Source organism: Athene noctua, chromosome 16, assembly GCF_965140245.1.
Source record: "Athene noctua chromosome 16, bAthNoc1.hap1.1, whole genome shotgun sequence".
NCBI classification, from domain to species: domain Eukaryota; kingdom Metazoa; phylum Chordata; class Aves; order Strigiformes; family Strigidae; genus Athene; species Athene noctua.
Genome location: NC_134052.1, coordinates 5801625 through 5814246, shown reverse-complemented (window position 1 = coordinate 5814246; position 12622 = coordinate 5801625). Strand labels below are relative to the sequence as shown.

Here is a 12622-nt window from a genome sequence, read left to right as displayed (position 1 = left end):
CATGCAGGCTCGGTCGACTTTTGTTTGTTTTTATAGAGTTGCTTATAGACCATCCCTCCTGCAGCATCCCAGCAGAGTGGAACAATTTGATGCACCAGCTGGACAAGAAGTGCTTCATGTGCTGCCAAATATACCATGTAAAAACCATAATGCAGCCACCTCTGGGGTGCAGCCTGACAAGCGCATGGCAATTGCAGCAACACCCTGCAGCAGATTGAACCGAGAGGAGGGAGCCGCTTGAGAGGATGCACTGGTTCATTACACAGACTTCCTCCTCTTGGTTTTCCGCCTGGTCTTTCCAGCCTGCCTCCCCCAGCACGGCTCTCCTGTGGATTTTTCTTCTCCTGCTAATGTTTCTGTATTCACCTCAGACCGAGCCAAAGGCTCATTTTAGCTGAAAAAGGCCGTTTGTCTCAGTATCTTACCATCTCTATCTCAGTGTCAGCCCAAGCCTTGATGCCTCCTTCCCCCAGCAGCAGGTTTCACTCCCACATTTGGGATTCCACCCAGCCACCCTTTCTCAGCCACTTCGTATTTTCCTCCAAGAGTTTTGGAAAAGGATTGCACACCTCACTGTGGTGCTTCCCTGCCTGGGCTGGTTGGGGCTGGCCTCTGCCAGCCAAGGTGGGAGCCTCATCAGATCCCCAGTGTGTTCTCAGTGGGATGCCCAAGGGTCCAAGTGTCCTGGGGACAGCAGGATGCTCAGCCCAGGCTCTGCTTATATGATAAAATCTCCCGCTCCCTGGCTTGGCCTCGCCTCTGCAGGGCTGTGAGCTGACTTCCACTGGGTAGCACCAGGGATGTCACCTCCCTCCCAAACTGCCCAGCGCCCCAGTGGGGGTCCTCTCCCACTCACCCAACAGCAAAGGTTTCCTTGGCTCACACAAAGGTTCTTACACCGCTGTGGTGAATGATGCAGTGCCTGGGGCTGCTGTCGGGACAGGGTAGGGTGCTCAGCACCCAGCCGTGTGTGGGGACAGTGGGGTGCAGGTTAACAGGGATCTCTGCAGCGCAGGAGGCGTAGGAGACCCGAACCTGCCTTCCAAAACCGCCCGGGAGGAAATGTCCCTGGCTGTGGGAGATCCACGGGTCTGCGGGGAAAGGCAAGGGGTTCTCCCTCTTGCCCTGGAGCCAGGAGCCGAAGCCCAGATCTACCACGGAGGGCTGCGGTCAGCTCCAAAACGGCCCTTCCCGCACAACCCCGGCCCTGGGTTCGCCGGGCCCTCGTGGTGCTGGATACATCAGGCTGGTGCCAGCCAAATGACTGACAGCTGCCAACCTCCAGCAGCAAAGATCGCCTCGAGCCGATGCCCAAGGGAGGGAGCGAAGGTCCCTGCAGCCCTTCCCTTGGCCGGCGCTCCGGGGTGAGGCCGAGCCGGCGGGCTGGGGGGCGCCCCCGGGGCCGTGCGGGTACCCCGCGGCTCCAGACCCCGCTGCACCTGCTACCCCCGCCCGGTGCCCGGGGAGGGGATGGCGGAGACGGGGCGGCTGTGGGCCCGAGGCCGGGGAGGGCGTCCCCGACCCTGCCCCCCCCCCCCCCGCCAGCGCTCCCCTCCCGGGCTCCGCTGGGGGCTGCGCGGGATGAGCTTCAGCACCGCGGGGGCTGCGCGGGGTGGGGGGGGCGTTGGATGGGGGGGAGGAGGGGGAGGTCGGGGGGAGGGGGGGGCGCTTTGTCTCCCCGCCCGCGGGGCCGGGGGTCGGCGGCTGTGGGAGGGCGGGAGGAGGAGCGCGGCCCGCCCCGCCGCCGCCGTACAAAAGGGGTCGGGCGGGCGGCGGAGCAGCGTGTGCCGCCGGGCAGGGCAGGGCAGGGCAGGGCAGGGCAGGGCAGGGCAGGGCGCAGCGGGCGGCGCTCCGGTCCCCTCCGCAGCGCCGTCCCGGCGGGGCCCGCGGCCGCCCCGTCCCGCCCCGTCCCGTCCCGTCCCGCTCCGCCGCCGCCGCCGGGCCCGGGACCATGCGGCGGGCGCGGGCGCTGCGCCGCCGCGGAGCTCTGCTCGCCTGCCTCTCCCTGGGGACGCTGCTGGCCCTCGCCGACGCCAAGGGTGCCTTCTACCCCCCCGCCGCCCCCCTGCCCTACGGCGGCAGGTACAGCCTCTACACGGCCGGCTCCAGCCCGCAGCTCGGCCCCGGCAAGCCCGTGGGCAAGCACAAGTAAGCGACCCTCTGCGCGCCCCCCGTCCGCGGCCGCGCAACCCATCCGGCGGGCACCGGGAGACGGCGCCGCCCCCGGGCGTCCACCCCTGGGTACCGGCAGCGCGCCGGGGCTTTCCGGGCACAGCCTCCCGTCGGACATCCCTTACCGGGCGCAGACCGCGGGCACCGGCTACCGGCCGCGCGTCTGGGTTCTGCAGGCAGCAGCCCCGGGAGACCGGCCGCCGCGGGCTCCCCTTGGGGGGTACCCAACCCTCGGTACCGGTCATGGGTGCCGTCCCCCAGGGCTCGGCCGCGGGCATCCCTTGGTGGAGAGTGGTCCCTGGGTACCAGCCACGGGCATCCCTTGATGGCCAGCGGTCCCTGGGTACTGGCCGTGGGCACTGACTGCGGGCTGGCGTGCAGGGCTGGGGGGCCCTGTGCAGGGCAGGGGTGTCCCTCTATTTCGGTGCACCCCCCCCGTGTCGAGCGAGGCTGGGGGGCCCCTCTGCGCAGGGGTTTTGTTTCCAGGAGGGAGCGGGCTGGGTGAGGGGGGACACGTGTGTGCTGCAGTCCCGTGTGGGACGGGGCTGCGTGGCGGGGACGGAGTGCACGCGTGTGTTTGTGAGGTAGGTGCGTGTACCTGTCCTGCAGGACACGGGCGCGGGGCTGTGGTGTGCGGGAGGGGAGGATGGCAGTGCACAGACCTACGCATGGAAATGCAGACTGGTTTGGAGGGAATTTGCTCGTGTGCTTGTAAAGCACAGACTTACTAGAGTTTAAATATGTTTTCAAGTAACCTGGAAAGCTCAAGCAGAGGAGGAATGTAGGCTTTACACATACTATAGACTTTTTCCGCTCAATTGCAAAAAGGCTGTTACATTGGTGGGGGGCTCCCTTCCCTCCCTGCTTGTTTGCTAAGAACCGTTTCAGTCGGGCTTCTTTGAAAAGAGGAGGATGTGGTGTTATGAACAAGCTGAAATGAATAAAGTAACATTCGAGACGAACAATACTGGCAGTGCCAGTGAGCGCTTTCCAAAACCCGTAACATTTTCCAGCTGCTCACTCTTAAAACATCAGGCTGGAGCTATAAAACTGCTAGCCACAGGTGGGTGTGAGGGAAAGGGGTTTCTGCGAGGGAGAGTGAGCCAAAACCACCCTAACCCAAGTAGTCACAGGTAGGTAGTGTTTATTAGTAGTGGCTAGTAGGTCTGCTCGCGTTGGCTACTACAATAGCTTACTTACAGAGGGGGTTTGCAGTGTGTTTGTAAGTGAATCCTGGATTTATGGATAGACAGTGATTCTAAATTTCCACATGCACACGCACACATGATCTCCCTTCCCTCCAGCTAAGAAAAGTGGCTGGCCTTCGCTCTCGCGTGGCCCTGTGCACAGATAAATGACTCACTTCTGGAGCACGGATCCCTGCACACTCTGCGCCTGGCAGCTTCTCGCCAGGGCAGAGCTGCTTGGGTCTGGGCAGGCTGGAAATGCTGGTCGCTGCTGGGGGTTGTGGTGCCCATCCCAGGGGAGCAAAGATTGCCCTCAGGGAGGGGCTGGGGTAGAGGTGCCGGTGCTGCCCCTGGGGAGAGCGAGGGGGATGCACATGGTCAGGGGGTCCCTGCTGGAGGGAGCAGGGAGAGCCAGGGAGCAAGGGGAGGATGAGCCTGCTTGCACCTTGCTGCTTGACTGAGGGAGCTCCTGCCCCACATGGGCTGTTGGAGGTGGCGGAGCCTGCTCGGGGCCTCTGAACAGGGGCACTGGGGGGTTTATGGTGGTCCCTGGCATGGGCAGGGGATGTATTTTGTCTTCATGTGTTTGCCATCAGTGCTTGTTCCTTCTTCATCTATCTTTCCCCACTCAGGGTGAGCCAGAGCCCCTCTGCTCTGTCCCCAGAGGGTGACAGTGGGGGGCCTGGGGTGGGCTGCGCACACCCACCCCCCTGTGCGTGCACACTCACGCTTGTGCATGGTCACTCCCTCAGACAGAAGACACCACAGTCCTTCTCCCCAAACCCTTCTGCTCCATTGTGATTGTCCCTTCCCTTGCCTCCACCTGCCAGAGATGTCTCAATGGCATCCAGCCCATCCTCATGCCAAGCCCGTGGAGCTGGGCTGAGGCCCTGCAGCTCAATTCTCTGGTCAGCCCTGAGGCTGCTCTCTGCAGGCCATGCAATGGTGACCAGGGAGCTGCGGCTGCTTCCCAGCCTGTGGCCAGGCAGCCAAGCCGCAGCAACGGCAGCTCATGGGGAGAGCCACGTTCTCCCGCCTCACTGAACACCTCCCTGCACCTGCAGCTCGCGCCGGCCCATCTGCTCCATCCTGCTGACCCTCCATCTCCACTTCAGCTCTGCACTGTCTGCCTGTGCCCTCCTCTGCTCCCGCTCTGCCGTCTGCTGCATCCCTGTGCTCTTAATCCCTGCCTCGCCGCACATCCCTGCTGTCTCTGCCCCTGTGGACCTAGTCCATCTGCTCCTGCCAGCAGCCCTGCCTTCAGCTGGAACAGCCTTGGCCTCCATCTGTCCCACCAGTGCTCCCACATCCTTCCCATGCAGCCTTCCTCCTGGCCACCTCATCCTTTGTGCCTGGGTTTGCTGCTCAGCTCAGGAGAGGTCCTGTGCCTGGAGCTGGCTGGTATCCTGTGGCATCAAGCCGCAGCACGATGGCAGGAGGGAAGAGGCTCTGCTCCTTGCACCACCCATCCAAGGGATCTGAAGAGGTTTCCAGCCTCCATCTGGCTTGGGACCTGGGATGTGTCCCGGCCTCCATGGTAGAGGGAGCTGTGATGCTGCAGCCCTGTAGAGCGGCCAGCCTGCATCTCTGTAGCATCACACTTGGTCCGAGTGTGACAGTACCCACAGCAAGGTCTGAAGGCTTTTGGGCTGGCTCTGGCACTGGCAGCACTCCAGGAATTGCAGGACAGACCACCCCTGTCAGACACTGCTGGGGCTATTTCTGGGATGCTCCTCCCAGCCTGTCTCGCCACCCAGACCATGCTGTGCCAAGCACGGCCCAGCTCTGGGGCTGAGGCTCCAAGTGACCACAGCCCTGGTGACGATGTGGCCGTGACAGCATCAGCTGCGCTCAGCACCCAGCCTCCTGCAGCACGGTGGCACTGCAGACCTGCCTGTGGGGGCTTTGGGTTTCTTGCAGACAATGAAATTGCCAGTGAAAAATCGGCAGGCGAAGGTGCTCAGCCTGTTCCCAGCACCAAGACTGATTTCTCAGGCAGGGCTCAACTGTGGAGTGACCACAGCTGGGGGAGGACGGGGCAGCCACCAACTCGGAGGGCCATTGTGGGCCAGGCAGTGCCCGAGGCTGAGCGGAGAGCCCAGCACAGCTGAGGTGAGCAGAGCTGTGTTGAGGGTGCAGGGGTTCAGCTGCACCCCCTTAATGCAGAGGATAGATGCCAGCACCCACCCGGACTGAGGAAAAGCCTCCTTGTTGCTGGGTGCACCCTGGCACCCAGAGGGCAGGTAGCTGGGCTGGGCAGCGCTGGCTCCCGTGGAGGCTCTCGGAGCCAGTTGGGCGAAGGCAGGTGAAAGCCAAGGTGCCCACCAAGAGCAGGAGCCAACTCGCCCAGCACAGACGGACCGGGAGCGCCTGCCTGCCCCTTGCCTGTGCACCTGGCAGCAGGCTGGGCACTGGGGGACTTTGCTCCCTCCCCACTCCCTGCACTCCCCTGGGCCCCATGGCTGTCTCTGTCCCCAGTGGGTGGGGTGGGCGATGCCCCCTCCCTAGCAGCTGCACAAGTTGGGGGGTCCCTCCAGCTCCTGCCCCTCCCCGAGACCTTGCTGGCAGTGCCAGGCAGGGCAGGCTGACCTGCCTGGGGACTGGTTGTATAGCTGGGCGCTGGTGTCTGCGGAGCAGGGGGTGATGGTGTCTCACTGTGCTTCCCCCTAGGAGCTACTGTGCCTACGTGGTGCAGCGCAATGTGACGTGCACACTGCAGGATGGGGCCGAGAGCTACGTCAAGGCCGAGTACCACAAGTGCAGCTGGGGACCCAAGTGCCCAGGGAAAGTGCTGTGAGTACGGGGCACGTCGGGGCATGGCTCCCTTCCCCTCCCAGCTTCAGGTCGCAGCTCGGGCTCCCAAGCCCCCGTGCTACCCTTCTGACCATGAACCCCTGCTTTCCAGAGGGCAGTGAAGGGGGCTGAAGGGCTTTTGCTGGACAAGGCAGTCAATGGCAAGGGATCTGTCAGGAGGGAGCAGGAGCTCTATCCCTCATCAGAAATAAAGTAATGAGAAGCTGGGCGGGTGCATGTGTGCAGGGAAGCATTTTGTTGCAAACCTGCAGTTTGGCAGAAAGATGCCAGTTAGGTGAGAGCCTGACTGAGAGGAGGAGAAAATAGTTCATGGCCGGGGATGGCTTAGGGTTTCCTTCCCCAGGAAAATATTTGCAAAACTCTCTGCCACCTTGTCAGTGGTGGAGGGAAAGCCCCCACCATGCTGCAGCCCGAGATGCAGCCGGGGCAGGGCGGCCAACTGGGGCTTTGTGCTTCACCACCCTCAACAGCCCGCAGCCAGGGATGCTGCTCTGTGCAGAAACGCTGCTCTCCTCCATCCTCCCCGGGCCCACTGAGAGCAACAGAGCTGAGCACCGAGGAGAACCGGGCTGAGAGGGGCTTTTGTCAGAGCCTGGCACCCCTCCTGCGGCACCGGCACACGGCGCTGCAGCCGGCTGGGACTCACCACGTGCTGGCGGTGCCACGGGCTCCACACGCAGCCTCTCCCAGCAGAGACGGGCCATCGGACCCACTTGCTGACTTGTTCTTTCCTTTCTCCCATCACAAGTGCTTTAGCAGCATTTGGGGACTTCAGGATATCCTGCAGCTGCTGGTACCCGTGGAGGAGATCCCCAAAGCCTCTCCCATCTCCGTGGTGTCCTCTGCTTGGCCCCTCCAGCCCTTCAAACTAAACCAGGGTGTTTTCTGAAAGCAGCTGGACCTGCACAGCCTCAGATGCTGCATCCACACATGAGAGGGAAACATGATTTTTCCACCTGCTGGGGCTATCATCTAATGTTTGTGCAACTGCAAAAAATACTTCCCCTCATCACCCTTTGGAGCAGGGGGAGAAGGGTTCAGAGGTGCCGAAGGGCTGCAGGCTCCTGTGCAGAGCCTGGCATGACACAGAGAAGGTGCCCTGCCTTCTAGATGCCATCCTCATCCTCACTTCACCCCTGACAGTGGCTGCATGCAGCAGTCTCCTGCTGCGGTATGTCCAGGCAGGTTTCTACACACTTAAGACAGAAGGAAAGACCATAGAAACTCAGCAGCATCTGTAAAGAGGAATAACAAAAAGAAGAGCTTGTTTTGAAACTGTCCCATGCCTTTGGGAAATTGATGTTGAGAAATTTTGAAGTGATTCAAAGAACAGAGGATGTGGGTTTGCTTTCTCCTGCCCTGCGGTATGTACGGAGGTGGCTCTATTGCACTGGGAGTTGTGTGGAAGTGGCATTGCCTGGGGGCTGCAGCCTGGGCTGGGGGCACTGAGGATTCGGGCAGGGACACGGAGGACAGGGGCTTGGCCCCATGTGCTGCCCTGAGCGATGGGATACGCAAGTGCCTTACGCAGCCCCGCCGTGCGGCACGGACGGTTGGCCGCCTCCTCGGAGACCTGCTAAATATTCTGGAGAAGAACAAGGGCCCGATTGTGCGTGTTGTTGCAAAACAGCAAACTTCAGGATTTTCATGCCGTGGTAAATTCAGATTGGAAATTTCCAAAAGGCGGGTTGAAAGCATTGGGGTTTCAGAGGTGGTGACAAATGTGCTGTCTTCAGCCCTGCGCAGCTCGGCTGGTGGGGGGAGCACGGGTGGTGGCAGGGTCCTGTCCGCCCCCTCCACCTCACGGGAAGGTGCCACAAAAGAACTGGGAGTTGCTGAGTCCTCCCCGCTGTGCTGGTGGGGACCCCAGGTAGGGCGAGAGCAGAGAGGGAGGGTGTTAGTGTCCCGCTGGGCAAGGCAGTGGATTCGCACCCTTATTTGCTGTGTATGGGGGGAATCAATGTTGTTGTGCCCAAATGGGTGATGGAGAAACTCCCAAGGCATCCCAGCTAGAGGCAGGAGGAAGGGTAAGGAGCCATCGCTCTGTGCACACCGCACAGCACCGCCCTGGTAAACCTCTCCAGGGCTCTGCTGCCCCACTGCCAAAGCTCTCGCTTGAAAGGCCAGCCCAAGCCACTTAGGCTTCCCATCAAACTGATGCCTTCCACACATAGAGAAATACCTTTCCAAAGGTATTTCAACCCTCCTGGAGGCCTCAGAACAGGATTACAGTTGAGAAGAGGGGTTTTTTACCCCACTAAGAAATTGTCTAGGTCAATTCAAAATGCAAAAACACCCACAAGCAGCCCAGACCCCTCTTGGAAATGATCCGAGTTTGCAGGGGTTTTGGAATCACTTCCATAAGTTCATCTTGTGCTCTCCTGGGCCAAAAGTTGCTAAACTTTGTGGCATCTGTCACAGTGGTCATCTATCAGGCCAGAGACCAAAGCAATACACTTATAGGTGCTCTTCTAAACTAGCACATAGGAGTCTCAGGTTAAAAAAATACCCAGCAAAAAACCTCTCCAGAAACCACAAATACATAAATAACAGCTCTGCTCAGATAGGCCATCGTCACCCCTGGGCTGTTTCTCAGGCTTGTCTAGTTGTGTTACCACCTTGCTGGGTTGAACTGTTCTGTCACCATGTGCTGTCCCGCCTGCACCTCATGGTCCCGTCCTGGTCAGGGTGGGCACGTGTTTTTGGAGTGCTGGTTAATGAGCTGTGCCCCTGGACAGGCACTGTAATGCTACACTGAGCTCTGGTGTAGCAAGAGCTCTTGGAGGAGGTGGGTCACGGTCTGTAGGTGAGGCATATGGGTCTCAGCCAGGCTTTCCCGTGAGCCCGGACTTCCCACACCCAACAGGACCCATGATCCCGCTCTTCTCTATTGCTTGACATTGAGGTTGCTTCTCTAAACTGTCTTCTCTCTTCCTCCTCTCTCCTGGAAAGGTACCGCACCTTCTTCAGACCCAGATACAAGATTGGATACAAGACAGTGACCGAGCTGGCCTGGAGGTGCTGCCCAGGCTTCATGGGAGAAGGGTGCCATGACAGCCCGACCGACCAACCCGGCCTTCTGCCCCAACATCCCAGCCCTAAAATGCCTCCTGGACAAAAGATGTTTCCAATCCCCAGACTTCCTCCCTATCCAAAAAGCCACCCTGACCTGTTTCCAGGACCAAAGAAGAATCAGTATGGTGAGATCTCGCTCCTGCTTCACATCCCCAGGTTACCACACTACCAGCATGCTCTCAAACTTTCCACTTCTTTTTGCTCCAGGACAGGGCATGAATTTGACAAACCAATATGGATTTTTGAATTTGGGTGGTGTGCTTTCTGACTGGAGACCTGACATTTGACTGCTTTGAGGATCGCTTGGTTTTTCAATCTGGTTTCTTTCAAAACACGCTGCTTCAAAATTGTCTTTCCTCATTGCTTTAAAGAGTTTTTCCATTAATTTTGGGGTGTTGTGGTAAGGCATTAGCTGTCTTTTTCTGTCTGCTAAGCCACAGATGTGCGGCGTTCAGATCACAGCTAACCCCTGCAGGAGGTTAAAACCTTTGCGGGAACAAAAGCACAAACGCCAATATGGTGGCTGCTATTTGTTCAGTTTATTAACTGCGCAATTGCTTTATATACGCCTTTCTGTACATCGCGAGATCTTTAGTTCCCTGTTCTTTCTGTGCATTGCAAGATCTTTCATGTGCCTCTATTCTTCCCGTACATCGCGAGATCTTCCGAGCACCTCTCCCTACACTGGGGTTGATAGATTGTGTCTCAAGACAAAGGGCTGTGCTCATCACCTGCTGTTGAACTTGGGAGCAGAGGGCATCATCCCAAGAAGAAAGAGGGTTTCCCGATCAGCTTAAGAAGAGATGTAGAGGAAGGTAGGAAGGGTGGGCTGATAATTCGCTGAAATGGCAATAAGAAGAAGGCAGGAGCTAATGTTAGTATGGAAAAGGACTCAAATCTAGAAGATAGCCAAGGAGGGAAATTCAAGGAGCACCAGCCCTGACTGTGCCCTTTCTATTTCTTTCCCTGTGCAGGAAGGAAGCTACCTGGCCTCTTTGGGGACCGCCTGGATCGGCTGGAGGAGGAGGTGAGGCGCCTTTCCCAGTCCTACGACAGCCTGCACACCATGGTGAGTGGCCTGGGGGACCGCCTGCGACTGGCCATCCAGGAGGACACCACCAAGATGATCGGCTCCCTGATGAACAGCCCAGGCACGCCTGACTCAACGGTGGGCTTCGGCATCATTCCCGACGGCCTGGTGGATGTAGCAGACAAAGCTGACATCGCCACGTACCCTCCTGTGGGGGAGATCCTGACCAAAGTGACAGAGGTGAGCGACGTGCTGAAAACCAAGGCAGATTTGCTGCACGAGGTTCGTGGTATGGTCCTGGACCATGATGGGCAGATTAAACACCTGCTGGAGTCAGCCCGGCCCTCTCCCCTCACCTCCATTGACCTGCTGGAGGAGTATGTGGACACGCGGCTGAGCAACCTGCGTGGAGAACTGCTCGATGGCTTCGAGAAGAAGCTGGGGAAGATCCAGACCACATGTGATTTCCGGATCCAAGAGGTGCGGCAGCAGTGCGAGGAGGAAAAAGCTGCCAACCTGAGGCTGCAGCAGACGCTGGATGGGAAGGAGCTAGAGATCAAGAAAGAGATCTCCCAGCTGGAGACCCAGATCCAAGGGCTGACGGTGGTGGAAAGCTGCTGCAGCAACCTGGACTACCTCACCGATCGCATGAATATCCTCGAGAAAGGTCTTCACAGCATCTCTGAGTCCCAGAAGAACTTGCACTCACGGCTGGATGGAGAAATCTCCACTGTCACCCTAGGGAACCTTTTTGAAGGGCGCTTTGAGGACCTAGAAGCCAGACTCAATGCTACAGAGAGAGAAATGGGGAGCTGCTGCTCTGGTATAGAGGACAGTATGAGAGGCACAGTGGTAGCAGAGGTGGACGGCATGAGGACTGCCTTTGAAGATAAAATGCAGACCCTGGAGGACAGGTTCATGACCATCGTGGGGGAGCTGAACAATGTCAGTTCTCCTGTGGGCATGGATGGAGCGGTGGTGCCCGTGCTGGAGGGGGAGCTCGCCAGCATGAGGAAACGGACGGATGAGACGCTGGACGTGTTGCAGAATCGCCTCATTACGCTGGAGAGCACTTGTTCCCTGGGCTGCACCTCTGCCTCCAAAGACGTGGAGACCTTCCGGACAGAGATTGAAGACTGTCAGAACAAGAACCAGGACCTGCTCCTCCGGATGGACAGCAACTATGACCTCCTGCGCAAGCTGAATGCCACCATCCTGGAGATCCAGCGGCGAATCGAGGAGGAAGCATCGGGGGCTTTGCAAGGGGAGATCACCTTGCTAAAGATCAACCTGAACACCGTGAGCAAGTCTCTGACAGGGCTGAAGGACTCCGTCTCCCAGTACTCGGACACCATGACACACATCAACTCCTCGCTGGATGAGCACGAGCGGAAGATCGAGGATGAGGTCCACTCCATCCAGGAGAAGGTCAATGACCAAGGCTCCCAGCTCTTCTTCAGCAACCGGCGTGTCCTGAACCTCAAGGGAGACTTGGAGCGACTCAAAGCCAGGATCGTTAGTGACCTGAGCTCCTGCAAGGGTGTGGCCCATGACCTGCAGCAGGAGATTGCTCACTTTGATGACCGGGTGGCCCGGGTGGAGAGTGTCTGTGGCAGGTTGGGTGCCGTCACAGGGAGCCTGGACGGCATCAGGGACGAACTGGAGAAACACACGGGCAGTCTCTGGGACTACATGGACCACATGAATGGGACCCTGGCTGCCCACTCTCAGGAAATAACAGGACTGAAGGACAACCTGCTTGACTGCCAAGCCAAGGTCTCCGAGCTGGCGGAGCAGGTCGGCCACTTGGAAGAGCAGGCGGAGGGGAAGCAGCATTAGCTGCAGCGCCACGTGCGTCTTCCTTCTCCTCCCCATGAAGGACAGGATTAACTTATATCACACAGACTTGCTCCAATGTGACAACAGTTCTTGGGATAATTTTTTTTTTTAATTAAAAGATAAATTAAAAGCTGCTACAACCCCTTTTTTTTTTTTTTTTTTTTTTTAATCTTTTTGGCCCCACTTTTCCATAACTCTGCCATTACAGTACTCGCTTCCTGATGCTCAGCAGCTGTCCCAACCCTGGTGAAGCAGGGTTGCTGCCTCCTGACTGGGGGCGTTGCTTTGGCTCCTGGGCTGATGACTCCAGAAGGACAATTCAGAAGGAAGCTGGAGGCGGGAACATTTTTTTAATTTTATTTTATTTTTGTGGATTTATCACTTCTTGAAGAATAAAACCCTGTAGTTGTCAGTTGAGGAATAGAGTTTCTCTGACCTAAAGACCACCTGCGTCTTAATCCAGGGACTGAGCAGAGCCAGGGCTCCTTACAGGGAAAAAATCTCA

The 12622-nt window shown here is 58.4% G+C and overlaps 1 protein-coding gene across 1 annotated transcript; it reads left to right on the top strand.

Annotated features, from left to right (window-relative positions):
- Positions 1-1931: 1931 nt before the first annotated feature.
- Positions 1932-12221, top strand: EMILIN3 (elastin microfibril interfacer 3). Its single transcript, XM_074920279.1, has 4 exons — positions 1932-2148; positions 6030-6152; positions 9126-9373; positions 10223-12221. The coding sequence occupies exons 1-4, from the start codon at positions 1952-1954 to the stop codon at positions 12115-12117; spliced, it is 2463 nt and encodes an 820-aa protein (XP_074776380.1). The 5' UTR covers positions 1932-1951; the 3' UTR covers positions 12118-12221.
- The last annotated feature ends 401 nt before the right edge of the window (positions 12222-12622 follow it).

What these genes read in the sequence shown, in the direction of transcription:
- EMILIN3 (XM_074920279.1), top strand. Translation starts at nt 1,952, where the DNA reads ATGCGGCGGGCGCGGGCGCTGCGCCGCCGCGGAGCTCTGCTCGCCTGC. An exon ending in AAGCCCGTGGGCAAGCACAA is followed by an intron (nt 2,149 to 6,029) that starts GTAAGCGACCCT and finishes GCTTCCCCCTAG; the next exon opens with GAGCTACTGTGCCTACGTGG. An exon ending in ACCAAAGAAGAATCAGTATG is followed by an intron (nt 9,374 to 10,222) that starts GTGAGATCTCGC and finishes TTCCCTGTGCAG; the next exon opens with GAAGGAAGCTACCTGGCCTC.